At 56.1% G+C, this 27,454-nt stretch overlaps 1 protein-coding gene across 1 annotated transcript in view; it reads right to left on the minus strand.

The window, feature by feature from the left end:
• Positions 1-27,027, minus strand: part of CACNA1E (calcium voltage-gated channel subunit alpha1 E) — a gene marked incomplete at its 3' end in the record, with an annotated part of 95,580 nt that extends 68,553 nt beyond the window's left edge. The window contains exons 1-6 of the mRNA XM_082312089.1: positions 26,761-27,027; positions 17,983-18,088; positions 17,410-17,549; positions 6,617-6,720; positions 5,630-5,782; positions 5,141-5,322 (exon numbers count right to left, since the gene is read on the minus strand). Of these exons, the coding sequence (XP_082168215.1) occupies positions 5,141-5,322; positions 5,630-5,782; positions 6,617-6,720; positions 17,410-17,549; positions 17,983-18,088; positions 26,761-27,026 (951 nt within the window). The 5' untranslated portion in view covers position 27,027. The remainder of the gene's footprint in view (positions 1-5,140; positions 5,323-5,629; positions 5,783-6,616; positions 6,721-17,409; positions 17,550-17,982; positions 18,089-26,760) is intronic.
• Between the last annotated feature and the right edge of the window lie 427 nt (positions 27,028-27,454).

The following is a 27,454-nucleotide window of genomic DNA, read 5'->3' on the forward strand; positions in this document are numbered from 1 at the left end:
AGCTGAGTGCTGAGCATCCCAAGGGACAACCGTGACATCCCGAGAATTTATGCCAACAAGTAGCGAGCAATTTTGTACACACACACACACACACAGAAAAGTAACTGCTTTGAAACAGATTCCTCCTCTGAGCCCCTCCAAGGACACTCGACTAGTCCAGCTGGAGACCTGGCAGGGAGCAGGACAGCCAGGCCTTACACCTGTCTCCGATCTGTGTGCTCCAGCACAGCCAGTGACTTAACACACCTCCCTTTCCCAGCGCCCCAAATCAGGGCTGCCTGAACAGTCCCCGTTTCAAAAAGGATGGATGTTTCATCACATTTGAAAACTAGGCTCCAGCAGAAGATCTCAGGTTTGGTGCTTCACAGTCAAAACCAGCCCAAGCCAACTTTTGAAAGCCCAGCCCCGCACTCAGCAGTATGAAACCCCAACCTTTGTATGTGGTGAGGTTCATCTCGGCCCTTTTGCAGCCCACATTTAGAGAAGATCCCAAACACCGGAGCAGTGCCAGGCTCCAGCGCTCCCGCAGGGTGGGCTCCCCTCGCACCCTCCCGGCCGCAGCGCCTCGGGCGTGCTGGAAGCACATGGCAGCTGAGTCACACTGGCTGCAAACCTCCTTCCTTGCAGCAGCTCGCGTTTTGCAGCCGCTCTTGCAGAGTCTGTGCTGCCGGGCTCTGCATGCACAGGCTCGCGCTTCGCACCTACCGAGCACGTTTGCAACCGCCTGGCTGTTTGCAGGCGGCTGTTCAGCTTCGCACGGGACTACAAGACCTGCACACCCCATCTCCCCTGAGGCTATGGCACACAGATCTGCCCACAACCACTGCACTGTAGGTATTTTGGAAGCTGCCAAGGACTTGATTCTCCTTCCCCCAGCAAACGCTCCCCTCCTGCTGCGAAAGCACCCAGAAGGCTCCCAGCACTCCGCCCTGGCATCTCCTAAGGCTCCCCGTACCTTTTTGCCCTCCTGCTTCCCTGTAGTCCCAATCCCTTGTGCCACAAGAGGTCTTTTGGGTTTATAGCAAGCAACTGTGGCTGACTAGCTCTTGGGAATTTACTGGAGCCACAACATTAGGATCAGGAGCTCAACCTGACGGCCAGATCCATGCAGGGAAACAGGCTTTTCCCACACAGCAGGCTCTGGTTCTCTGCAGCAGCCGTGCTGTACCTGTGAAGCGCTTGGAACCTCTCCCAGTGAGAGCAGAGGTTGCCCAGGGCCACAGCCGGACACTTGCTCATGCTTGTACCCATGGCCCCTTGCAACCACATGCAACCTCAGCAACTGCTCACAACTGCAACCGCTTGCACGTCGCGGCAGACTCAGACCCTGCGAGCAATGCTGGCAGAAGGAGCAGGCAGCCCTGGCTCCCGTGCCTGCATCTGTCCACATTCACCTTGCTCCCACAGCTATAAACAGCAGCTTTCTCCATGCACTTCTGTTGTTGCTTGTCCTGCACTAGCCTAACGCTAATGCCCAACGGGAGGCTAAGATTCCCGTGCCACATGGCTGGTGTTACCGACTCCGGAGAGCACGGAGCAGTGCTCCAGGCAAGGGACCCAGCCGGGACAGGCAGGGCTAACCCCTCTCCCTGCAGAGCCCACCAGGCCAGCCCACAGCCCCAGCACGTGCTTGCCACGGGTGTTTTTCTCCTCATCTCAGCTGCCGGCAGCGTGGGGGAAGAGGAGAGTGGCAGCTCCTGGCAAGCCAAGCTCCTCCTTGCTACCTGCAAACACAGCGGCTGAGTGCTTCCAAATAGCAAAGCAAATAACCAATCTCGGTGAATAAATACAGTCTCTTGAGTTGGCGTTTCGGAGGATATAATGATTTCAAACTCCTCTCCTGTTTGCACTTCGGGACCAGGGGAGCCGGGATGAGCATCCGAAGCCTCCAGCACCACCGAGCGCCTGTGTCGTGCCCGGCCAGCCCCATGGCACACACCAGCAGTCCCTCACCAGCCCAGCCACCCCCTCCCAGACCCCAGCATCGCTGTTTAATGACAAAACTGCAACCCAGCCCCTGCCCAGTGCTGACACGCTGGCAGAGGCAGAGAAGTAGGACAGTGAGCCTCTTTGCCAGTGTTATTTTTCCCTCTGGCCCCTACAGAAATCAGGTTTGGTCTCAAGCCAGCCCAGGGAAGGGGCATCTGCTCCAGTATAAGAAGAAAAGCAAAATACTCCTTAGACCCTGTTTTGGACCACAGAGACAGCCAGAGGAACTACAGAGCCGAAACTCCCCTCTAAAAGAAATTGAAGTCCTTCAGGCTCCGAGGGACGGGAGCTGGAAAAGCCATAACACCCCACAATTTGAGGCTTTTTCTTTTTTTTTTAACCCATACTGTGATTTCTACCTAGCAAGGCAGTGTTTCATGCAGGCAAGGCTGATGAAAACAAGGCAAAAGGCAAGCACATCCATGAAATAACACAAGTGGAAAGTACCATGGGGCCGATTAGCTTTTCGTGATGCTATCTACAAATTCCAGGAGACACGCTTCTAGACCCAGTAAAATTGTGGAAAAATGGATCTTAAAATCACGATACAGTTACACAGGGGATTACTATAGTAAGCAATTTCTTTGAGAGATTACTAAAGTGGTTTTCCTGCAATTTCCCTCTCCTCTGCGGCTTTAACCTGCAAGGACTTTACTCCGGTGGGAAAGCAGAGAGTCCCTCGCCGATCCCCCCAAACCTGGGGCATGTGCTGGGCAAGGTCCATGCTGGTTAGCAGCAGAAGCCTGCTCTGGTTTGCTGCTCCAAGTGATGAAGGTGATGGCAAAGCATCCCAGTGGCTTTCCACCCCTGCCCAGCCCTCCTCCAGCATCCCCCAGGGACCACATCCTCCATGTGTATGCCTCATTTTTCTATTAAAAAAAAGGCAGAAGCCCATTTTTCTGCCTCCAAGCACCAAAAGGACTGAGCACCCATAGCCTTTGCAACCTAGAAGCACCCTGCAAGACGGCCCATGTCCCCGGGGAGGGCGGGAGGCTCACTGACAGGGCTGGGAACAGTGTCCATCCCCCACCACTTCCCAAAGTGAATCAGCAGCATTTTACTATACCAAGGCCCCAATCCTCATTCAATTAAAAGCCAAGGAAAGTCCCTAATCTTTCCATTATAGGTAAGTAATAGCTGATTCTTTGCAGGGGAGCAGGAAAGGGAGGCACCTTACGGTCCCGGCCATTGGGGACACCACGGCAGAGCACGTCCGCCTGGCATTGCGACTAGTGCTGGGAAGAGCATTCGGATGCTGGGGCTGTGGCTCCCCAAGTGACACAGAGAGCCCCCAATTTAGCAGCTATGGTGGTAAACAGGGGATCCTGCGGGGCAGGTCCTGTAGAGCATGGTTATCAGTGTTCCCAGCAGCATCTCCCACACTTACCCCCAGTAAGATCCAGATAGTGGATCAGCAAATCCCAGATATCAAATGAATCAGCTCCAGCCTTCCCAGTAAGGACACCCTAAATGGCAGCAGACCAGACTTTCTCAGGAACTGCCGGTACAAACCCACGAGGTCGACCAGACCATAAATTGCCCATCCGTGTAGTTCACTGGCTCCTCACACATCACAACTGGGGCTCTGGCATGGGGAGCACTGCTGCTAATTGCTGCGGGCGCTGAAGGACGGGGAGGAGGCGACATGACGAGCGCCGATGGAAGCAGCCCCTGGCTTTTGCAGAGAGCCAGTCATTAATGCAAGAAACAAGGTGCAGGGCAGGTCGCTGGTGCCAGGCACGGGCAGCGCTGGGCACGCATGGGCTGCGGCGCAGCAGTGTGAGCAGGCAGCAGCTGCCTAGCTTCACTAAAGGCAGGGGAACCACACCGCCAGGCAGGAAAATTCACTTTTCCTGCTATACTCAATTATGCCTGAGCAATAGGCGCTGTAGTCAAGTTTCTAATCAAATTGATATGCCAGAAGCAGCCCAGAAATGGTCTTTTTTTGGTCTGAACTCCCAGGTGTCTCAATCCTGCCTAATCCCCCACCAAAGCAGCAAGATCCAGACACCGCCATCTCCTTTAGGAAGAGGAAAACCAAGTCCTCGTGACAAGGTTGACCCCTTGCCATGAACTCTCTCCTTTCTACCCCAGTCTGGGTTTCACAGTCCATCTGCCTACAGACACCATCCTGCACCCCCAGAAGGACCCTGGGATAGACTGAGATGAAGAGGGACTCCAACACTGCCAGCACAGTACCTTCGCCTGGGGTTAAAAACCAGCCTTTCTGCTCACAACGAAGTAACTACTGAAGCATGTTTCCCCATCACAAGCCATTCAATTTGCCTCCCGCAGAGCAATGCCACTCTGGAAATCTCCAGGCGTTATGGGAACCAGGGTATAAAAACATTCCCAGTCCAATGATGCCGAAATTGATGCTGAAATTAGGCTGGGAACAGAACTGGCACGGTTGCTTCTAGCCCATAAACTAAAACATACGTATACGACCAATCAGCCACGACGATATCGCCTTTGTGATTGCCTGTAGCTTTTTTTCCTGCTTCCAGCTTTGCCCCCAAGTCGCTCCCTGCATACCCCAAGGGCTCAGGCATCGGCAACTTCAAGCAGCTGCAAACCACAGGAACCCAGCCCAGCTTCATCAGCACCGACAGATGTTTGCAGCACGAATACCAAAGGTCTCAGCTCCCTGTCGCTGCCCCTGCCCCAGGGAGGGGGTCGGAGCGCAGCTCCAGGGCTTCCCAAGGCCGCCACAGGGATGCAGGCACATCCACTGCCTGGTCCGCAGGGAGAGTGGATGCGCAGTGCCCAGAAACTACGTCCACTCTTACAGAGCTGTCCCAGGGAGCACAGGAGGAGGAGGAGGGAAGAAAGGATGCCTCCCCACTCCCCAGGAACAGCCCTCCAGCAGGAGGCTTGCTGCAGCCCATGCCCATAAGGTTTTGCTCTCTACAACAGGTTGCACAACCAGCCCAGAGATGAGGGCCAAAGCCCTTAGAACTCCCTTTACCCAGAGACACATAACACACGCCTCTCTGTTCCCCATCTCCTGCCCAAATGGGATGGGCTGACCCCACCTCCATCACAAAGGAAACTCAGCATCTCACAGATTTCCAGGACACAGAACTACTGTCTCTGGCTCCCCATCCCCATCTCCAGCTACCCAAAGAGACCCCAGAGCAGCGCTACTCACATTGTACAGGACTGTGGTCCACCCTTCCATAGTGATGCACTGGAAGACAGTCAACACAGCAAAGAGGATGTTGTCGAACTGCGTGATCCCGTCGTTGGGACCGATCCACTCCCGGCACTCATAGCCTGGGGGGCAACCCTGCACCCCACATGGATGGGGGGGGTCCAGTTCCTCTAGTTCACCTGCGAGCACACAGCAGAGAGCCAAAGGAGGCAGAGGTAAGAGAGAGGCAGGGGACAGGCAAGGGGAAAAGCCTGAAAGCAGACAAGCTTGGGGAGCAGGGGACCCTGCTGGGACTAGCCCTGGCTGCACACAAACTGCTCCCGTAAGAAACTGGGACATCCTGAACACAACTGGGTGATGCCTAGCATGCACAAAGCAAAATACAGGATCTTCTCAGCCCTAGGCTTCCCACAATAGCAACGTGCGCTTGCCCCAGCTGTTTTCCACCCGTGGGATGTGGTGCTGGTGCAGAGCCCTTCTCCCCACCTGAATTGTTTGTGTAGCAGGCTCGGTGTAGCTTCCCACTGTAAAACTCCAGGCCAATGATGGCAAACATGAGGATAGCGAAAAAGAGCAGCAAGCCGATCTGGAGGAGAGGCACCATGGCCTTCATGATGGATTTCAGCACAATCTGCAGGCCTGGGAGGGGAAAGAAAGAGCACAGCTCAGCACAGTGACGCAAACCCCCTGCCTGGGGCACATCCATCCCACCTCTAGCAAGAGAAGAACAGTGAGCAGGGACAACTGACAGGCATCAGACAGATGCAAGACACCAGCACAGCCTGGAGGATCTCTTTGGGAAGCTGAAGACCACAGATGAAAGCACCATCCCAGGGGGAGCAGGGAGAGCCAGGATGCAGAGCAAGAATCCAGGAGAGCTAGTTTATGGATCTGGCCCCCCCTCTGGTGTCCTGCCTGTCCTTGTCCCACCTGGACTTGGTGGGACATGGCTCGTGCAGCTCTGTCCCCCTCACTGCCCCCAAGGCACAGATCCAGCACACTGCCCAGCCGGTGCCCAGGGCAGGAGGGACGGGAGGACCGGTGCTGGCAGCAGCCTAGTTTATTTATCCCCATGCCAGCAGATGAAATCTTGCAAAAAACCCAAAATCTCCCTTGAATAAACCTCAGTCCTGAAAGGATCCACCCACTGCCTTCTGGCCAGGGAACCCAAGCTGCTGGCAGGCCCCAGCAAGCCACCAAGCCCAGCCTTGTGCCCGCACAGAGCAGGCTGGGTGGGGGGAAATGCCACCCGGGGACACCAAACACTGCCATCCTCGCGTCCCCTCCCCTGCGGGTTACCCAAGGGGCGGCTGGGAAGATGGCACATATGATTCCCACTCCACGGGGATGTCTGTCCCCCTCTTCCCTGATTGCACCCTACATCTGAGGAGACATAAGCACCCCTCTCACTCTGAAGAACATCGGGGATGGATGCACACACCCTGGGAGGAAGACCAGGAGCATCCAACTTACTAGGAATGCCTGAGACAAGCTTCAGAGGTCTGAGCACGCGCACAGCCCGCAGCGTCCGCAGGTCCACGTGGGTGTTGAAGTGTGTCCCAGCGGTGGCAAGGATGCTGCAGGCAGACAGGGAGAGAGCAGAGTTACCCCGGGCAGAGCCCTCGGCCACCCCGGTGCCAAGAGCCATGTTCTCATGCCAGGCTGGGGGGAGCCGTGAGGAGCACCATGTCCCTGGGCAGATACAGAGATTCAACACCTCCCAAAGCCCACATGCCAGCAAACCCCGTTTGATGCTGGCACCAAAGCTCATGGGCCACTCTGGCTAGCCAAAGCCGCCCCGGGACCACCCAGCCCTGGCAGCACCCCATCGATGCCCGCTGTGTGTCAGGATGGCTGGGGACAGCCCCACACCACGGTGCTGGTCATCACCCATGCCATACAGTCAACACTGCAGATGCAGTGCTCATCACAGCTGCATGGGTTTAAACTCCCTTCCAGGCAGGTGGTACATGGACCAGAGATGGTAGCCCAGAGATGGGGGTCACTCCCCTGATGGTCACCCATGCTCCCCTGGCAGCACCTCCAGCCATCAGCTGCTCTGGCTTTTTCCACACATGGAGCTTCCTTAGAGTCCCACCTCTGGGATTGCCGAGAAGGAGCTAAGAACCTCACACGCATTCAAAAATCTATAGTAATGAAAGTTTGACAACCTTGGAAGGCAACCGGCAGGCACAGGAAGGACTCCAGAGGTTTTCTTTTAAAACACAAAGATTTTTTTCAAGCTCATCTCTGGAAAACAGATTGGGGTAGAAGGGAGCCAGTGCACACCGAGTCCAGCAGTGGAAATACTCGGAGCCCTTGTACCTGCTGGGGGGATGGGGATGCTGCAGCTCAGGGATGCCGGCAGAGCCGTGGGAGCACAGACAGCAGGGAGCCAGAGCTCATGGCCTCCTGTCCCATCCGCACTCGGTCCCTGGGACGCTGGATCAGGAGGAGGAGGGAGGGCTGCAGTAAAGGAGCAGAGGATGGAAGAGGAGGGGATGGGGAGGAGAATGGGACAGAAGGAGGCAGCAACGTCGGGGCTGTTTGCAGCAATCCAAAAACCAAGGGAAATTAGGTCATTGTTCCACTAATTCATCTAATTACAGGCCAGAGCAGCTCTCTGGCGCGCTGAGCAATTAGCACTCTTTCTCTTCCCCTCTCCCCGAGGTATGGCAGGTACCAACCTGACCCTCCAGAAAGGCAGTTGGGTTTCCTAGGATACCCCGGCAGCAGAAACACTCTCATATCAGCAAACCCGGTTGTTTCAACTCCTTTTCCTAGCCTCCTCTTCCTCCCTTCCCCTGGCACAAGGGGTTGGCTGCAAAACTCAGTCCTAGCACCAGCTGGGATGCATCGCCCCAGCACCGCCCTCAACTCCCCGTGTATCAGGCTGCTTATCCCCAATATATACAGGGACCTTTTACCCTTGATGGCACTTTCGCTTTCCTTTGTGCCCCAGCCCGCAACCAGCCCCCGCTACCCATAGGGCTGACGGGAAAGCAGAAAAGGGAGTTAATTAAGTCAGGAGCACCCAGAGACTGGGGAGAACCGCATTGTTAAATTCGTTGTAAGATCAAAATCAATAAGTATGATAAAGCATGGCCACTCAGCAGCATGTGGGAGAGAGAAGAGCATGAGCACTTTCATCTCTTTCATGCAACCTGCCAGCGAGAGCAGGGTAACCCAGCACTGCCCAAAACATGGATGTAGAGGACACACTGCATCCAGCGCCATGCTGGAGACCCCAAGACCCTCCTTCAGCTTTTGCTCCTCACGTCCCAATGCCTGGTGTCCAACCAGCCTCCCAAAGGGATGGGGGAAAGGCATTTGCAGCCCCTGCACTGACTCCAGCCGGGGGCCGAGCATCTCCAGGAGGCCAGGGATGCTCCTGGGCTGGATGTGGGCTCCAGCCCTTCTCCCAAGGGCTTGCCAATGCAAGCCCAGCACCATGAAAAGCCCAGCTGGTAGGCTCCTAGCAGCAGAGCAGGGATCGACAGCTCTCTCCTACCACCACAGAGCAGCACCATGGTCCTACACAGCTGGGTAGAGTGATGGAGGTGGAGCCGTCACTGGTCCCAGCCCCACCGCACATCTCCTCTCCTGGGGGCAGGACCGTCAGGTCCGGCGCGGCGGAGAGGAGCAGAGTGCCCTGGCTGCAAAATCCTCTGCTAACCCAGATTTGTTTGAAGGGCTCGGGAGCCGTCGCACTGAGCCTTCAGGCAAGGTTCAGGCGATTTCAGGGCACTACTTCCCAGCGCTCTAAATTAGCTGCTAAGAATGGGACTCCTCTGTGGCAAGGTGACATGCTCCTTGTCCTCGCTGGGGGACAGGGGACATCACGAGCTCTTTTGGAAGGGGGTTTGGACAGATCACCAGAGCAAGGCGGTTGCACTGCAGGTGTGTCTCCCGACTGACGACAGAAAGATGACCCACTGCTACAAAATAGGTGCCTGCGCATCCTTTTGCAGGCACAGCCGCAGCTCCCGGCGAGGGCGGATGCACTGGGAGCACACGCTGCTGGAGCTGCTCCCAGCAAACCCACCCATCCCAGAGCACCAAGGCACCCCAGAGCCTCTGAGCAGGGTCTGAGCATCCCTGGGCCTTTTTTACACCAATTGAGGTAGCTGGAAAAAAGCTAAGCAAGTTTCCAGGCATGCGAGTCTGGCTTCTGTCTGCTTTTCCCAAGCCCTTCAGTGGCTCTAAGTAACAGACATCACCTCTCCCCGATAGCCAGGCTTCGCTAATACGCACAGACACCACCACCACATTACCGCTAATAACAAATACAACGCTCAAAACACACCCTCCTGCTTTAGACTTCATCTCACCTGTTAATTGCTTATTAGCCCTCTATGCATGCCTTTTTTTTTTTTTTTCTTTTCTTTTCAGAAAGCTACCCGTATCACAACCCATTTCTGACTTATTTATTGACACATGTTAAGGTTTCTTATAGCTCCTAGGGATGCACGGCCCAGAGATGGGACTCGGGCTGTGACGGACCTTCGTGCTGACACAGGGCAGCAGCTCCAGTATCTGTAGAACAATTTAAACCCTTTTCGAATACTTACAATATCCACGTCTGATGTGCTAATAATTATTCTTTATTTTTAGGCAAGGACCCAAACTAAAATTACATCTCACCATCCAAGTTATTTGAAAAAGCTGCCAGATTGGGCTATAAAAATCCCAATGATCTCATGCTTTTCATCATATGTACTGGAAAAAAAAAGAAGAAGGAAAAAAAAAAAGTGAAGGCGTTTTTATAGGTCACCCAGGCAAAGGGGTTAGTTTTACTTCTTCAGAGGAAAGGGGGAAGAGACTTCAGGTGGAGAAAAGAGCAGAAAGGAGCTATTGGAAGAATGCAAATAAGAGAGGAGGCAGGATGGGAAATATATGTTAATCCCCAAAGTATAATTGAATAGTGAGCAATCACCAGCAGACAAAAACATGTTTTCGGGGGGGGGGGGGGGGGGGGGGGGAATCCAAGGCTTTGTGTTTGCAATCAGGATAATAGTTTCATTTTATTTATTTACAGGCAGCGGAGCGAAGGGCGAGCTCCCGCTGGGCCCGCTGCACCTGCAGGCTTTGGGGCTGGCTGCTGGCAGAGCGATGCTCAGCCCTCCGGCACCGCTCCAGCTCGCAGCAGCTGAGCAAAGCGCACGCCCTCGCCTCCAGCTGAAGACCCGCACCTATGGATTTCTTTTCCCGGGGGGGAAGAATCACTTTTAAAATTACTCTCTACTCTTTGGGACTCAGCAGAATAAACCATGAGCGATGCTTGATGACCCTGCCCACACAAAGCCCTTTTACTAGCACAGAGCCAGCACCAAATTTGGGTGCTATCACACACTACAGCACCCACCGTGCCTCCGCTGCCCGTGCCAGGGGCTGCGCATCGCACCTGCTCCCATCCCCATCATCCCATTAGGAGCAGCACCAGCAGCCTTGAAGCCTCAGCCCCTGGGGACGGCACACACGGCTCGGGGCACACTGAAAAGGGCTTTGCACCGGGGACCCAAAGCAAAGGCTGAACCCTCAAATGATCAGATTGACCCTCAGATTCACCCCCCCACCCCAAATTGAGCATCCCTCAACCATTTCCATCAGGGACCGCTGCAGAGGCACATGCAGACAAGCTGTCCCAGCAAAGGGCAGCTCCAGGGTGTGCTGGGTGGAGGGAGGGATCGGCTGAGACAGACTAATCTCAGCTCAAAATCTGGGGCAGGGAGGGTGCTGGCTAACGCGCAAATTAATATTTATAATTAAGTGGAAAGGCCCCTCAAGGCCTGCACTGCCACCCGACTCTACGAGGGAGACTACTTCATAATTAATGCACTGGTCAAACAGCTCATGAAAAGTAAGTTACCTGATGAATTTACCCCATTCTTGTCCTTTTCTGCTGGTAAATCAATCCCTCCCCTCTCTGCAGACAGCATCATGAGTAGCAGGATGGACTCTAGGCTCTTGAGTCCAAACCCTGCTCAAGGCAGGGTCAGTGGGATCGGGTTGTCCACCCTGAGGATGCCCCAGCAGAGCGCAGTGCTCCTGCTTTGGGGATGCCAGGAGATAGGGACACCAGGCCCAAGTCCTGCCCTCGGCACAGTTCAGGGCAACCTCAAAGCCTCCATCATCTTCACTTGCTCTTTCTAGGTTTTGGGGCCATGACACAAGTGGATTGCACTGCTGCACAGCTGCTGATACCATCTTTCCTGGCAGCTTTGAAAGCCCTGAACTGGGCACCAGCATCTCCCTGCAAGGTGTGATGAGGGTGAACACAAAATCTGCCTTCACCAGCCTTCGATCTGGGAGATGAAATGATCCCTCAAGGCCACCTCTTCCTGGAGAAGCTCCAAGGATTTGGCACACAATGGAGCATCCCCTCTACAAGCCCACCCTGCACCTCCCTCTGGCCCCTGCAATGGCTCTCGGTGGATGCAGGATTTGGCAGTGGGAGGAGATGCTGGTGAAACTGTGTTTGCACAAACCTGGTGGAAACTTAAAGTCATTGCCAGGAGGCTGGAGAGCCGGCCCTGCAAAGACAAATACAGCACATGCAACCACGAGGCATGGCAGGAGTTGGCTGAACTCACACCAAAGGAGAGGTCTGAGACCCCAGGAATATTCGCCCAAGCCTGGGTGGTACCACCTCCCCACATGAGGATGTGGTGGAAAAGAATCCCTTTCCCCTTCCCTCGAGCCAGCCTTTTACCTCACAACTCCTCTCCTGGAGCGAGGTCCATGGCAGTGCAAAGAAATGGTGCACAGGGACTTTGCAGCTTGGCCTAAGGCTTTAACCCCTGGGAGGACGAGGGCTTCACCCCAGCCCGGGAGCTCTGCACCCAGCGATGCAGAGCAGGGGTGTCAGGGCTGTGGAAGGAGCCACTGGGGATCACACGGGGCAGAGAAGGGTGCCTGGGAGGGGAGGCGATGCCCCCGGGGACCAGCAGCCACGTGGGAGGGACTGACTCACTCCACAGAGGAGCCAGGAAGGACGGGGCGAAGCGCGTGAGCAGCACGCATGCTGGATCCTGCACGGGGGGAAGGCAGGATGCCTGTCTCCCCCAGAGCCCGAGACATGGGTCTGCCTGCCCAGGGGTCACCCCACGTCCCCCCACCACCCGTCCCCAGCAGCGCAAAGCCTTTTGTCTCATCACCCACCCCGTCCCCTCGCTGGGGAAACGGTGCTGCCCTTTGTACAAGGTGCCGATGTCAGGCACGTCCCATCGCCATGGCATATGGCACATGAATCATTCACAAAGCTAGGGAATTAATTATTCATCCAAACGAAAGACCAAACACTTTACTAATTGTCCTGGAAGGAAAGAGCTGGGAAGGGGGCGGGAGATGGGGCAGACATCAGGTTGGAGACCAGCACTATTCATGAAAGGAAAAGAAGGGAAGAGGAAAAAAAGTCGTCTGGTGCAATCAAAGCATTGCTCCGCTTTTGGACTCAGGGTTGTCTCTTTACTGGTTTATCCTATAGGACAACCCTCCAATGTACAATGGTACAGGCCCCAGCAGAATAATCCTGTTGGGATGCTGCACTTGTGCTCCGATTTAATGCTTGTTCTCCAAGCGTCGTATCCACTCCCCCATACTTCCTTGCCTGGAGGTGTGCTGTCCTCCCCCGGTTAGGAAAATGCAGGTGTCAGTGTGGAGGGAAGAGCCTGTTCCCAGCCTGGGTGTGCATGTGTGAGTGCTCTCGCACACGCATGGGGTGCCAGGCACGTTGCTGGGGGGTGGTACCCCAAACCATGAGGGGATGCAGCATACGAATATTCCTGCACAGAGCTTCTGCCAGCACTCGTTCAAGGACCACTCCCCTTCATCTCTGAACCTCCAAGACCAAAAAGACCAGCTGAGACACTCAGAATTCAGGTTATGCGAGGTGCACTAAATACCAGAGGGCAAAGCATCATCACCTCTGCCATGGGGGAGCTCAGGGGAATTGCAAAAAGGGCACCTGGCACTTTCCAGGATGGTCATCCCAAAATCCAGGCAGCACCACAAGCAACAACCTGCCCTCCTCGTCCCCATGCTCACGTTGCAACCCCACAGCAGAGAGGAAAGCAGCTTTGGTTTTTGGGCCCGCCATCTGGGCTTGGAGAGCCGGGCTCTCCTCCGCTGGCACGGGCTGGTGCCTGTCCAGTCGGCTTCAGGTTTGAAGGCACAGCAGGAACCACCGGTGATCATTCATTCCTGCCTTCCCTTGGCCATGCTCCACCCCACAAAATCCCTTAATGAAAACCACAGTGCCCAAGGGCTTCACAAAAGGCATCCAGGTGTAGCAGCTGTTATTAAACCCTTCGAAAAACCCTGACGACAGCTCTTCCTTTTAGTGACCCCAGTGTATTTATCCTGGTCTTACAGTGGCTGCTTCCCCAGCTCCTGAGCAGCACAACTTCACAAGGGCCTTTTGATTTCCATTTTGATTTTTTCCCATTGTTAGAAGTGTTTCCCCACCCCTTCACCTCTCACATAACGTGTTATTGTATTACTGCTGCAACTGCTATAAAAAAAAGCCAGCGCGGTGCTATGATGCTCAGGCATTGGAGTGTGTGAAGCACACACCCACCTGGATATTTTCAGAGGGAGTTTAACCCTTCTTTTTCCGTGAGCTCCTTCAAATACGGTGTAGGACAAGGCAGGCTGGTGCAGGGTTCTCATTCTCTATTCGTTACGCTAACACCACCAGGGGAGTACAGAGCTGATGTTCCAGTTGCTGATGGCTGAAGGTCCTTCAACCTCTCCCTCTTGGGACCACCAATTAAGAGGTCACCAAGGTCTTGCTGCCCCTTCTGACCATTTCTGAGCAGTTCTCCCCTTTTTGGTCCAGGACACGCTGCATCAAGCAGGTCACGGGTCCAGCTTCAGCACCCAGCCAGGTCTTGTTCATGCACAGGCAAGGCGAGCATCCCCTAGCCCCTGGGGAAACACAGGTTCCCCTCCCCAGCTCTGCCTCAGAATGAGTGAAGGTATTTTATCCACGTTTTCGGAGAAAAATATTTTTAGCTGGGGGAGAACAGTCTGTTTTTTTCAGGCAGCAACGATGATTTGGAAACCACAGGTTATAAAGAGAGCGGGTTTACAAATGTGACTATTAGTTCCCCAGTGGAAGCTTTAGCATCAGGGAGTTTTAGGTGGGCGTTGATTTCCACAGAGATGAAAAAATCTGGATTTATTGACACAAGAAGCAAACACCAGTTGAACCCAAGTCAGTGCCATCCATTCCTGCACAGGGTCCCAGGAGGCCACTCGTGGCAGTAGCCCCTCATTAGGCTAATTTACACCAGGGAGAGCACATCCAGAATATCCCACTGCTCATGGAAACCCCAACACGATGTCTGAGGCCATGATTCCACCTGCAGTAAGCACCTCTCCCATCGGATATGTGGCAAAAAAAAAGTCCAGAAAAGAGGAGTAATACTCTGTGTCACCCTTGGAGGGACAAGGGCCAGCGAGCGTGATGCTGGGTCCCTCTGGGTCCATCAGGGATGGACCCTGGGGTGGGTCCTGCTCACATGGATATCCTCTCTGGTCCATCACCATGGAATGCATCAGCATCCCAAACTGGTCAGCGCATCCCAAACTGGTCAGCGCATCCCAAACTGGTCAGCGCATCCCAAGGTGAGTGCTACCTTATACCTCTGATGCTCACATCCCCTCTACCACAGCCACTGCCTCTTGCTAAGTCGCAACAAGATCCCAATGACCATTAATTCTCCCAAGCTCGATAGTCTCTGTCCTAATACTCACATATTAATCAAGTGTAAAGTTTTAGTCCACAAAGATGATCCTGAACCCGCCAGTCGCCTGCACACATCCCCCTTGCAGACTTCACCACCCACCTTACGCAACTGACACAGAGTGAACCACCAAGTGCAAACCCTCTCCCACAAGCTGTTTGCAAGTCATTTGCCAGCCGAGGATTATTTGCTGAAGAAATTTGCCAATAATTCAGCAAGATCAAACAGGCAAGAGTTTCTTGCAAGAGAGGTGCAACCATGGCGCTGAAAAACAGATGCTTTGCTAGCACTGCACAGCAAAAGCAAGAGCTGAACAGCACAGAGGAGCCCATGACCTGGTCCAGCTGATCCCCCGGTGACCCAATCCTCCCCAAAACTGATCCAGGATGAAAATCTGCGGGTTGTTTCCTCTGCCCACCATACAACAGAATTCACCCTGAAAGCCCGGTGAGCCCACGCCAGCGGGCACCGGCACTGCTGAGGCAAACCTGGCGGGTAATCGGGCATTTCTTGGAGAGGCTTTCGTCCTGCTGGAGCAAACATCAGGACACGAGGGGAGTGATGGTGGTGAAGCAGACCCAGAGGGCTGCGTCCCGTAACCGAAGGTGTCAGAGGGACCCGGGCACCTCCCAGCAGGGCAGCCAGCGCGGCACTAACAGCCCTTCATGGACAATTGATTCCCTGGCACAGGGCCCAGCGCGGCGTGGCACTGAAAGGAGCTGGCGAGGCTTTCACAAGTGAGTAATTGCCGCGCGCTGACTCAGCACTGGCTCGGTTACAGTCAGCTCGCCAGGAGCCACGGGGAGGGCAGGGAGAGGTCCACGGCGAACCTCCCCTCCCAGCCCAGTGCTTCCCCTTGGCCCAGGCCCCAAAGGATGCTCAGGCCAGGAGACGGCCAATGGGCATTTCCCAGCCACCCAGCCGCTTTCTGTGCGCTCGGCCCAGCACCACAGCTGCACAGTGAGGCCGAGACATCCCCTCTTATTGCTACCAGAGGTAACATGTCCCACGCTGTCCCCAGAGATGTGACCAGGGATGTGACCACCTTTGCCCACCTCAGGAGCTGTGCCTGGCCGTTCTCCCTGCAGCAGCGAGCCTGCCTAGCCACAGAGCCCGCCCCTGAGAGTCGCTTTGCAGATGCAGAAGAGCCAGCAGCATCCTGCGCGATAGCTGCACCACCCACGGGCAGCCTGCTTGCTGCCCACTGAGAAGCATCACCCCACCACCAGCACACTGAGACACCCTGCCTTCACGGGCAGAGATGGTCCCACTCTCCAGCGAGGCCGTCCAGGTCCGTGTTGGACCAAGGGAGTCAAAACATTCCTGGTCACATTCTCCTCAGCCCTTCTCCTGACCACAGTCCCAACCTGCACCTCTCCACCACAGACAAGCAGCACCCATCACCACGTCCCTGACAGCACCAGGCTCAGCATCCACCTTCCTCCTCCAAATACCCAAACAGGTGTCATGTCCCACATGGTGCCACCACCCAGGAGAAGGCTGCAAGCCAAGAGACAGGACTGGACAGCAAGCAACTTGGCAGAACCCCAGGTATCTTGCCTGGCACCCTTACCTCAGTTTCCCAGCCAGCCCTGCAGCTGCTGTGCACCTAGCAGAGCTCATGAAGTGCTCAGAGATCCACAGATACCATCTGTGTGTACGCATCAAACCAGCTCCTCTGAATGTGGCCTTTCCATTGGCATGCAAAAAGCAACGACCACAATCCAGGCACCCCTTCCCCAGGACCCCTTGGTGGCTGCAGGCACCCAGCTGCCCTCCAACACAGCAAGGGGCCAGGGTGGGTCACCCCGGGGGGCTTCTGCTCAAGTTGATTGCCAGTGTTGGCTAAAACAAGCCCAAATGCCCCTGCTCATTTCTATGTCACCAGCACAGCCTATCACACCACAAGCAAGACTCAAATCTGGGCCATGTCCCAGGCGGGTGACACCACCAGTGACACAACCAGCACCCGCAAAGCTCTGTGCACTACCACCCCCAGCATCGCCGCTGTGCACTGGGATGCTGAGTGAGCATTACCTGGGAACGCAGCCCCACCCAGACCTTGTTCCCAAACCCCTGGCACCAGGCCAAGGCTGGAAAGCGCTTGAGAAGGCAAGAGAAGAGATTTTTCTCCCTCCCCTTGGGAGCTTTGGCCAAGACCTCTCCCAAACCATGTCCAGTTGCTCATCAGACTGTACTCCCACCCCATCCCCACCTCACCCCATGCCCAGATGGGTGACAGACGCCAGGCCACCAGCTGAGGAAAGCTCGACATGATGCCCTTAGCACCAACCCTCCTCGCCCGATGGGGAAATTTGTCCCTCTATCAGCTGCCCATAGCAAAGCCAACACAGGAGCCTCCAGCACAGGGAACCATCCTCCCCTCTCTCTTTGGGATGAAGAACCACCACCGACAACAGCAGACCACGGCCTTGCCCTGTGTCCTGGAGCTCATGTCCCCAGCAGGACAAGCCCCCGTGCCTGACTGCCCAACCCCGCCAACACCGCCTGACTCACCCGCTGAGGACCACGATGAAGTCCATGACGTTCCAGCCGTTGCGCAGGTAGGAGCCCTTGTGGAAAACGAACCCCAGAGCCACGATCTTAATCCCAGCCTCAAAGCAGAAAATCCCAATGAAGTAGGGCTCTGTCTTCTCCTGCCAGAGGGGAACCGGTGACATAGTCAGAGGGGGAGATGGAGCAAACACACCGCCAGCCATTTCACATTGACCCTACTCACGTCCCATCCCACCTTCCCCAGCCCCATCCTCCCCTTTGGGAGCTTTCCCAGCCCTTTCTCAGCCAGCATCAACCTTGGAAACAAAAAGCGGGGGCTATGACCCATTCAAGGTGCCCAGTCCCCCTTCCCTACCCCACTTTTTAAGGGACTTAAACCTTCCTGAACCCTTTCCACGGAGGAGGAGTATGCAACAGCAGCCCCAGGAAGGCTGGAGGGGCTGGTCCTGGAGGAAACCTCCTGCCCTACCACCACAAAGCCAGCAAAAATCGGCTGGTAGGATGGGGTGGCTCCCTTGGGCTGGTCCTCCCGCTTACCCACAGGGCAGAGAGGGACGGACGTGGTGTACTTACTAATCTCCGTGACATGGGCGTCTTGTCATCCTCGGGGAGGTGCTGCTCGAGGGCCAGCACAATGCAGTTGGCAATGATGGTCGCCAGGATCATGTACTCGAAGGGAGTGGAGGGGAGTTAAGGAGCAGAGAAGAGGTGCATGACGGCCCTGACCTGCCAGCCCACCCCTGCCCACCCCTCATTTCACCTGCTCATTAGCTGCCGCCACCACTTTCCCCACAGGAACATGCACACACAGAGCCCAGTGTTCACTTCCCGCTGCTCCCAGGCAGTAGGGTGAAGCCCACCTTGGTGCTGTTTGGAAATAAGAGGGGTGATGAAAACTGAGAGCCCTCAGGACCTTCCTCATTGGAGACCTGCTGAGCATCATCACCTCCTTCCCAAGGCAATGGGACATTTAATCAACAGCCTTTACTGGGCTGTGAACTCTCTTGGGAGAGAGATGCTGCTTGTGGTGGGAGCCCCGAAGACAGACACAAGTATGAGAGTGAACAACTAGGCTCTGAACAGGTTGGGCTTCATCTGGAAAAGGGCTTGGCATGGTCCCTGGCAGCGTCATGGAGGCTCTCCCTGGCATGGCGTGCTGGTGGCTGGGGCTGGCACGTCCCTGCATGCCATGGCCCTGCCTTCTCTCTTCCATCACAAAGCAGCAGGAGATGGGGCTTGGAGGGGCTATCAGCAACCCTGGTCCTAAACCATCCCTGTGGGAGGGACCATCTGCATGGCCTGAGGAGCACAAGGCATCCCTAGCAGTTCCTGGGAACCCAACCCAGACCAGCCAACCCTGTGCCCCGCGTTCGCAAGGTAGATGTGCCCTGGGAACCAAGGGTCCCTTGCCAAGCACCCCACAGGTGGCAGGGTGAGCCCAGGCAGCACTGGGAGCTGCAGAGCACCAGGCTGAGCATTTGCAACTCAAGACACTGATGACACCTGGGTCCGAGCTCCAGTTCAGGCAGGGTTGAAACTCCCCAGTTCAGCCAGGGTTGAAACTCCCCAGCTCAGCCACACTTCAGCAAGACCCCAAGGGGTAGCGGCACCTTATCAATAGGATCTGGTTAGACCCTTACAAGCATCCTAAATCCTGCAGCCATGTCTAGGGCTTATGCACGCTTCTCCGGGAGCAACCCTGCGCCAGGACAAGTGGCAGCAGACGCTGGCATCCAAGGACCTGAGTGAGTGGGGAGGGGAGGCAGAGGAAAGGGCAGGCTGACACCCAGGAAAGCACCCGAAACTCAGCTCCCTCCTGCCTTTTGATTCACAGGGGCCGCTGAGAGCGAGGTGGGGATGTGGAGCTCCCTCATCCTGCCTGGCCCACCACCAAGCCCCCAAAACAAAGCACTTCCAAGTGACAGGATGGCCACATCTTCCCGACTTTCCATCCATCTTTACCACATCTTTGCAATAAAAGCCCTGTTGTCCTCAATAACAAAATGAGGTGAGATTCATCAGCAGGCAGCACGCCCCTTCTCCACCCTCTCCATGCCAAAAACCCACGGCTATATTACTGTCACCACTGGCATCAGTGGGACTGCCGCCTTCCCAAGGCTCGTGTCTGTGGAAAGGGGACGTGATCCCACCTGGGATGGATTTGCCCATAAAGAAATCATGCACGCTCCCACCGTACCAAGCTGGCGCAAGGAGCAGTGCCCTAGCTGAGCCCTTGCCCTGTGCACCAGGCTTCTCCAGACCCGGCAGCTTCAGGTTCACAGTCCTCAGGCCAGGAGGTGCCAAACGCCCGTGCCATCACCCCTGGGAAAAGGAATGATTGTCTCTTTTGCAACCTTGCCTTTTGGCTGCCAAAGCCACTGACTACAGTGAGATGCTTTAAACCAGTGGCCCTGAGCCCACGGACAAGAGAAGACATCCCAGTGCTGGCCATGAGCATGGGAAACTGGAACCCAGGAAGTGACCCCGGCAGCAGCAACCCTGGCAGCAGCGATCCCCGTGCATGCCGTGGCTCGCAGGCAAGGTGGGAGCGGGACCGGGCATCGGAGCAGGTCCCCGGAGAGCTGGCCAGGAGGGGCAGCCAAGGAGAGCCTGCAGGAGCTGCGATGTATTTAGCCCAGTAGAGAGAAGAGCCAGGAAAGATCCAGCCAAGGCATTTAAAAGGCTACTCAGTGAAATTAATGGTTGCTAAGTTAAAGGCAAACCAAAAGAGAGACCGCTGCAGAGCTCACTGCTGTGGGGCTCAGACCTCGGTGCCAGCCAGGCACAAATCACAAGCAGCTCCCTGTGCTCGGAGGGAGGCCAGATCCCAAAAGTTTTCCTCCAAGGCTTAATACAAGCAAGGATTTCATTGCATGGCTCCTGCAAAAGCCACATACTCTCCCTCCTTCCCACTTCTGGCCGCACACTTCAGCTGATACGCAGACTGCGGTGCTTGGCCCGGAGCCACCAGCCTATTTGGGGTCTTTTTGTTTCATTTTCCTGAAAGTCTGCGAGCAATTAGCACAGGCTTAAAAGAAAACAGCACGTTAGTGGGGCAGTGCAGCCAGCTCCCCAGGCGCTAGGCACATTTGCCTAGATGAGAACTGTGGGAACGGCGCGGCGAGTCCGTCTGCCCGCCCCAGTGCGGCTAACCCTGCCGAGCATCCCGCGCTCCTCCCCGCCACACCGGGCATCTACTGCTGCCTCCTCCCTCCTGCAGCTGCTAGTCCCACGGGGGAAACCTCCAGATGGGAAAAACCCAACTTCTCCAAAGCCAACAGCATGGGAGCCCTGCCCAGCAGTGGCTGAGGGGCTCAGGACCACCTCTAATGGCTCAGCTCACCCCTGTATTTCCTTGCTGGCTCCAACATCTGGCTCAATGGCACAAGGACAGTGCACATCTGTCACAGCCCCAGCACAGAACCACATTCCCACTCCAACTCTGGCAAGCGCATGGCACGTGGGTCAGCAGATATCAAGTCTAAGAGAAACAGGGCAATCGCTACCCTAAGCAGTAACCTAAGCACGAGGTCGCTGCCAAAAGTGACTCTCCAAACCCCGCTGGCCCAGTTTTCTGTGGACCCGAGCCTGGGTTATCACATATGGACCTGGGTGAGAGCTGCAAGGCATCAACACCGTGGAAACAAGCCCCCGTAGCTCCAGCTGTGCCAGGTTTTGAGAGGCCAAGGGTAAGAAAACCCTCCCCAAGGGACAGCAGGAACATCTGGCTGAACCGGGGGAAATTTTATCCACACCCTTCACTTCTGCCAAACAAGCATCCTCCCAGCTCAGGGCTGGAGCCCACCAGACAATGCTCTGTCACTCCTCTGTTTTCCTCTCTCATTAGATGTCTAATTACACAACCTTCCAGCCACCCAAAACGCAGAGTAGCACTCGCTTCCCTCCAAGCTCAGTAATGAAAGCCCGTCTCCCTCCAGTCTTCTCCTCCTCCTTCGTCTGGCTTCTCCTGGAGGATCATTAGGGAGCCGATAAAAATAGGTTTTCTTATTGATTTATCTCCTTTACCAAACGCTCTCTCCCCTGCACCGTTGATTTGTTTCCTTAGCAACTCAGCCGATCCCAGTGCACGCCACACCTGCAGCTCCATGCTTCCCTCCCAGCGTGTTTGAGGTAGGAAAGGTGGCCCCAGGCCACGTGGACCCCCCCAGACCCATGCCTCAGCCAACCCAGAGCAGGCACTGTGAGCTGACCCCATGCCTGGAGCTGGAGCTCCTTGGTGGGTCTGGCAGGAACTGACAGGGAGCACCAGGGAGATGTCCAGCTACCGGTGGATCCTTGCTTCCAGCTGTGACCCTCCTCTTCACCTCCCTCCCCAGCTGAGAGCTGAAACCAGCCCGCCCAGAACATCTATATTGCTAACACAGGGAATGTGCCCAGCTCCAAGCCATGAAGATGGATTTATGGTGCTGATGGCACATTGATGCAACCTCCCCAGGAGGCTCGGTGCGACATAAATCCCTCCCTGGATGTGGGCGAGGGTCGGGAGCTGTGGAGAGCCCCTCTCCATCTCTCCATTTCAGTGACCATGCCCTCTCCCCACTCCTGGGCAGGCAGGTGAGAAACAAGCAGAAGAACTAGAGGAGTGAGGCCATGTGGGCATCTCCAAAAGAGCTCTTGAAGCCTACCTCAGAGGGGAAGCCTGCCTCAGAGAGCCAGCAAGAAGGGCAGGACTGATTTAACCCCTCACCCTGCCTGCATCACCCAGCCCAGCTCCAACATCTCCTAGAAACTTAAGTTTCTGTTTCCCACCGCTCCCCAGGCTTCCCCCAGGACCTGCTGCACTGAGGGGCTTTTCCCTGCTCCCCAGATGTCAGTGATAGGGAGCTTCAGTTCCTACATCTGTGGACTTCATCTTGCCGGTCCCAACCCTACCACTGCTGCCTGCCCCACATAGACATGGCATGATGGGAAGAAAGACCCACCTCTTCAACATCCCCATCCCTAGGACACCCTGACCCCTCTCCTCTCAGCTCCATACCCCAGCAGGAAAGCGAGCATCTCCTCTCCAAGGCTCTTTTCCAAGAGAAACCCAAAATGCCAAATGGAGCAAGGACCATGAGTAGTCCTAATTCAACTCTGGGTTTCCCCAGCCCTACAGCACCTCCCTGGCTTGTCCCCAAGGACACGGGGGATCTTCCCCCAGCAGATAGGGCTATCCAGTGCCCTCAAGCAGCCGTAGAGCCATGGGCCCTCGTGGCTGTCCCCATCCCTGCGTCCTGCCACCAGCGCTCCCAGCCCATCCGTGCTTTGCTGGGGTTGACAGAAAGTGATGTCCAGAGGGACGAGGTGCCAACAGACCCCGAATCCTCTGGCCATGCATTGGATGCGAGCCAGCTCCTGGGTGCTGAGAGCAAAACAGGCTCTGGAGAGCAAGCATGGGCTCAGGGCTGTGCTCATGTCTCTATGCAGCTCACAGGGAGCACCCAGGCAAGGTGCTCAGCCTACCTAAATCTCACTGCAAGGACATGGCTCAACTAGGGAGACTCCACTTGGAACCTGTGGCAATAGACATCCCTGCTTATGACTCCAAAACGTGGCGGTCTGGTCTCCATCAGGGGCTAAACCGAAGGCAGCGCCAGCCAGGAGCCGGTTGGGGCAGAGCTGCCCGCGCTGCTGCCGCTCCCGTAGGCATGCGGGGTGCCTGCCTGCCACGTGCAAACAGCTCCGTGGAGAAGCATCTCCTTCTCCCCCACATCACCCTGCACTTAAAAACTGGAAATCAAATCTCTCTCCTCTCCTCCTTCTTTTTTTTTTTTTTTTTTAAACAAAAAAGAACCATATCATGTGATTTTCCTGCCTTAACATCAGTTTTTTAACTTTGGTTGCCACAGCAACAGGATGCAACTTGGCGTCACCATGACAACAGCTGCCTCTGTTTAAATTCACCATCTGACAGGCAGCCTCGCTCTCTCTGGCTGTCAAAAAGATGGACCTGCCATTACACCTACTCGCCCCTCCCCAAAAAAAACATTTTAAAAATCTGATGAATGAAGGGCACAGAAAACAGCCTTGGGGGGGGGGGGGGGGGGGGGAAATGTTCTTGAGTAGTGCAAGGAGGGAGCTGCCCAAAGACGGCACGACATGGCAGAGCTCTTCCTGCGGAGAGGAGAGACCTGCCGAAATCTTGGCTGGGCAAAAGCGAAGGTGCAGAAGATGCTTGCTTAGGTGTGGCATAACACTGCCAGGGCCCCCAAGGGGCAAGGCCCACACAGCATCAGAGATGTCTGGGTCAAAACGGGAGTCATCATGAGCGAAACGGTTCAGGCACACACAGGTGTGCACCCCACGGAACAAAATGCTGCTGCATGCTAGACTGGGGATGTGCACTGGCGCTTTGCAGACACCCCAGCTGCTCTTGACCAGCCCAACACCAGATTCGGTCCTCGAAGGGGCTGAGATAGGAGAAAGCCCTTGCTGCAGGGAACAGCAAGGTCCCCAGAGGGCTGATGGACATCCCTCTCCTCTGCCAAACCAGGGGGACAGTTACAGTGGATGATGTGTGCCTGCAGCCAGAGGCTGTCCTTGGGGACAGAGCCAGAGCCACACAATGTCATCTGGCCTTTCTGGGGCAGGAGAGGGATCTTATCCAGGTCAAATGTGATTAAGCGGATGAAGAACCAAGCAGATATAGATGAGCTGCAGCCCATCTTATGCGCTAACTGAATTGCAGCTTTCCAGGCAGCCAAACAAATGAAATCAAGACTAAAGGCCTGGCCATCAGCAGGAGAGCAGGCAGGACGAGGCTTTGTTTCCGAAGAAGAGAAGTAGATGTTCCTACAGCCAAACTAGCAGCTGCCTCATGTTTTGAGGAGGACCAGTAAAAAGAGCAGCTCCAGCGGAGGTAACGCACTGGGCTTTCCAGCGAGGAACTCGGCAAAGACTCGTCTCCCCAGGGAGCTGCATCCCAATCCCAGTTGCTCGTATTTCTCCTCCTTCCCCTCCATGCATCATCCCTATTTACACTGGGAAGCCAAACTGCAGAGGCTGCTAGTTATAATTATACAGTTACCCAGCAGATATACAGGCCTGAATCACCAGTTATTTTTAGTCCTATTACCTAGTCAACTGGAGCTGGATGAAGAAGAGCCTCCACTCCTCCCCGCACTCCACTCCAGCCCCCTTGGCTTTCCTGGGTGCCGTGCCTGCTCCGACCCGCAGTGCTGGGAGCAGCCCATCTCCCTCCTGAGGCCAGCAGCTCTCATTGACTGGGGCCGAAATCCAATGCTCACCTCCCCAAACCACCCTCGCCCTTGCCCAGGGGTGATGCCGTGGGCTCCAGGCCAGGGACCTGAGATGCTCACACATTTTCCCTGGCCCTACCAAAAGGCACCAACTACACGGATGGGAACAACTTGCCTGGCCAACGTCACCAAACTCATCACCAAAAAGTCTTGTCCATCCCCAAGCCCTCGAGAGCTCAAGTAGTGCAGAGGAGCTCTGGGGTGGATGAGTTTCTTGGAAATAGATGGCAACTAGGCAGGGGATAGCCAGGGATGGCCAGGGATGCTCATCTCCCGTGCCTGGAGCATGCCCGTTCCCAGCACTCACACGGGGATACGTCACTTACTTCTGGAAAAAAAATATAAAAAGAGCCCATCTCCCTCATGCATTGCAAATTTCAGGAAAGAATAATGCTGGGGAGTTTTTACCGCACAGTGGTGAAGCTCCAGTCTCTAGGAGACAGCAGCTGCCTGGAGATGAGACATCACGCCAGCACGGGACCCCGGCCCACGCGGGGAGTGCCAGGCCAGCGGCAGCACCCCAGCTCCTTCTTGCTTTAAATGAAAGCTGAAGGGGCGAGGGCCCTCCCACACCGCGCTGAAAAAGCACATGAATAATTTGGCATATTCTGGAAAAGCAGGCAGGCCAGCATGGCCACTGCCCTGCAGTCCCCAGCCGCCACGTCCCCATCCTCACTACCGCACCGACGCTCCTGCAGCTGCCTACCCAGCAGGTGCTGCCGGCAGGGGCAGATTTAGGGATGCCACGGGGAATTCAGCTGCCCTGAGGTGCCCCTTCAGCCCCAGGTCACCCCGCCAAGCCTGGGAGCTTTGAGGCTCCCCAGCCAGGACCACCTCCTGCCTGGCAGAGGCTTGACCTGACGTGTCGGAGCTGCAAAGGGACTATTTCCCCGGTGATGCTCATCAGGGTGGGTGACCCATCCTGCATCCCTACATCTCACCAGAGGGTTTCCCTGAGGTACCTGTTGCACCAGACCAAGGCATTGCTGCTTGGCACCGGGGCAAGCTCTCCCGCGCCCGCTGGAGGAGCCAGCAAGTTAACCAACAAGTTGCAGGGAGAGAAAGCAGCAGCGGCAAGAGCTGCATGTAATCACCACTGCAGAAAACTGCACAGGGAGGGTCCTAAAGCCAAAGCATGGCCACGCTGAAGTTTTCAGGCTTAGGTCCTTGGTAAAGGCAAAGCCCAGGAGGGGTCTTGAGGGGCAGCAGGGCACTGAGCCCAGGCTGATGGGGAGCTGCGTGCTGCGGTGCTGGGCACCAGCCAGGGCACCTGGGGGCACCCGCAGGGAGGGTGGGAGGTGAGAGAAGCGCATGAGGGTGCATGAAAGGATAGAGGAGCAGGGAGATCTGCACTCTCCACTCAGCCCTAGGAGGGGGATCCCTAGGATAAACCGCGGTCCCCTACACCAGCCCCCCAAGGGGCCGTGGGGCACAACCAGAGGTTTTCAGCATCTTCCCCTCTGCTGCAGGGAGGGGGCAGCCAGTTCCCAGAGCCACTGTGGGGGGCCGGGGGCTGCAGGGTGAGGATGGCCATGCCGTACCAGGTGTGATCAGCAGCAAAGAGGGCACACACCGGCAGGCGCAGGAGGGGACAAAGCCGCCATCCAGCAGGGTCTGGAGATTCACGGGCTCCTGGGGGTCCGTCCCCAATGGGATGGGTAGCTCCAGGTGGGGTGGGATGGCAAAACTCCAGCAAGACATCAAGGCACAAAGAAAAGGCCATGACCACCCCCCAGCCACACGCGTGCAAGGCACCCTAAAGCATGCAGGGTTAAACCGGGATCAGAGACACTCTGCCTTGCCAGCATGAGGGGCTTCCAAATCCAAACCTGAGGAGGGGCTGGAGGGGCTCCCCACGGGGATAAGTGGCTCAGCTCCCCTCCAGGACCCAAGCAGAGCACAGGAGGGGAAGCAGCGACAGGGCAAGGAGAGCATCCCTGGGGGACAGGGCACCCCTCTCCGCACACCAAAGGAGAGCAGAAGGCAGGCGCTTACCTGCCGGCTAGTGCCACATGCACGTGTCCTGGGCGGCCACCGAGGCAAATCCAGGGAGCAAGGGGGGGGCTCGCAGGGGGTGCAGAAAGGATATGGCCAGTCGATAAGCTTCTTGGCATATTTCCTGACTATGTTCTCTTCCCCAAAGAGGAAGAGCGATCTATTGACGGTGAAGCAGTTCTGCCGGACGGGGATGGGGTTGTACAGAGCCATAGTCCGGGCTCTCTGCGCTTTGGTTTGCTTGAAGGCTCCTGGGGTCCCTCCCGCAGGAGCAGGAGGTCCTTGCCGGCTCCGGTTCTGGTCGGAGCCCCCATCTCCAGAGCCCAGCCTGCCGGCCACCGCCTCCCCAAAGCGAGCCATCCTGGAAGAAAACACACAGGTGAGCCGAAGCAGCACCACCAAGGCAGCGAGGGGGGGGGGGGGGTGAGAAGAGGGAGGGGGGTTGCGGGGTGCAGTCCCAACCGCAGTCCCAACCACAGCCCCCTCCTCCTCTCCGGGTGATGCTCAGCTCCGTCTCTCCACCATCCCTCCAAGGGAGCGGGGACCCGCGTGGAGAAGGAGAGGCAGCAACGCGCGGCACAGGCTCAGCACCTCCGGCACGGCATGGTGGGCAGCCGGCTGCGTCCAGCAACAACCCCCCCCACCCCCGACAGCCACACCAACAGCCTGGCCAGCAGGGAGGCCGTAGCAGCTCGGTCCCTAAGCACCTTCCACCACGAAGCAAGGGGTTAAACCCAGCCACATCCTTCCCACCGCTCTGCCTGCAAGCCCAAACCAGCCCCTTTTAA

Source organism: Platalea leucorodia (assembly GCF_965183815.1).
Source record: "Platalea leucorodia genome assembly, chromosome: 5".
Classification (NCBI taxonomy): Eukaryota; Metazoa; Chordata; class Aves; order Pelecaniformes; family Threskiornithidae; genus Platalea; species Platalea leucorodia.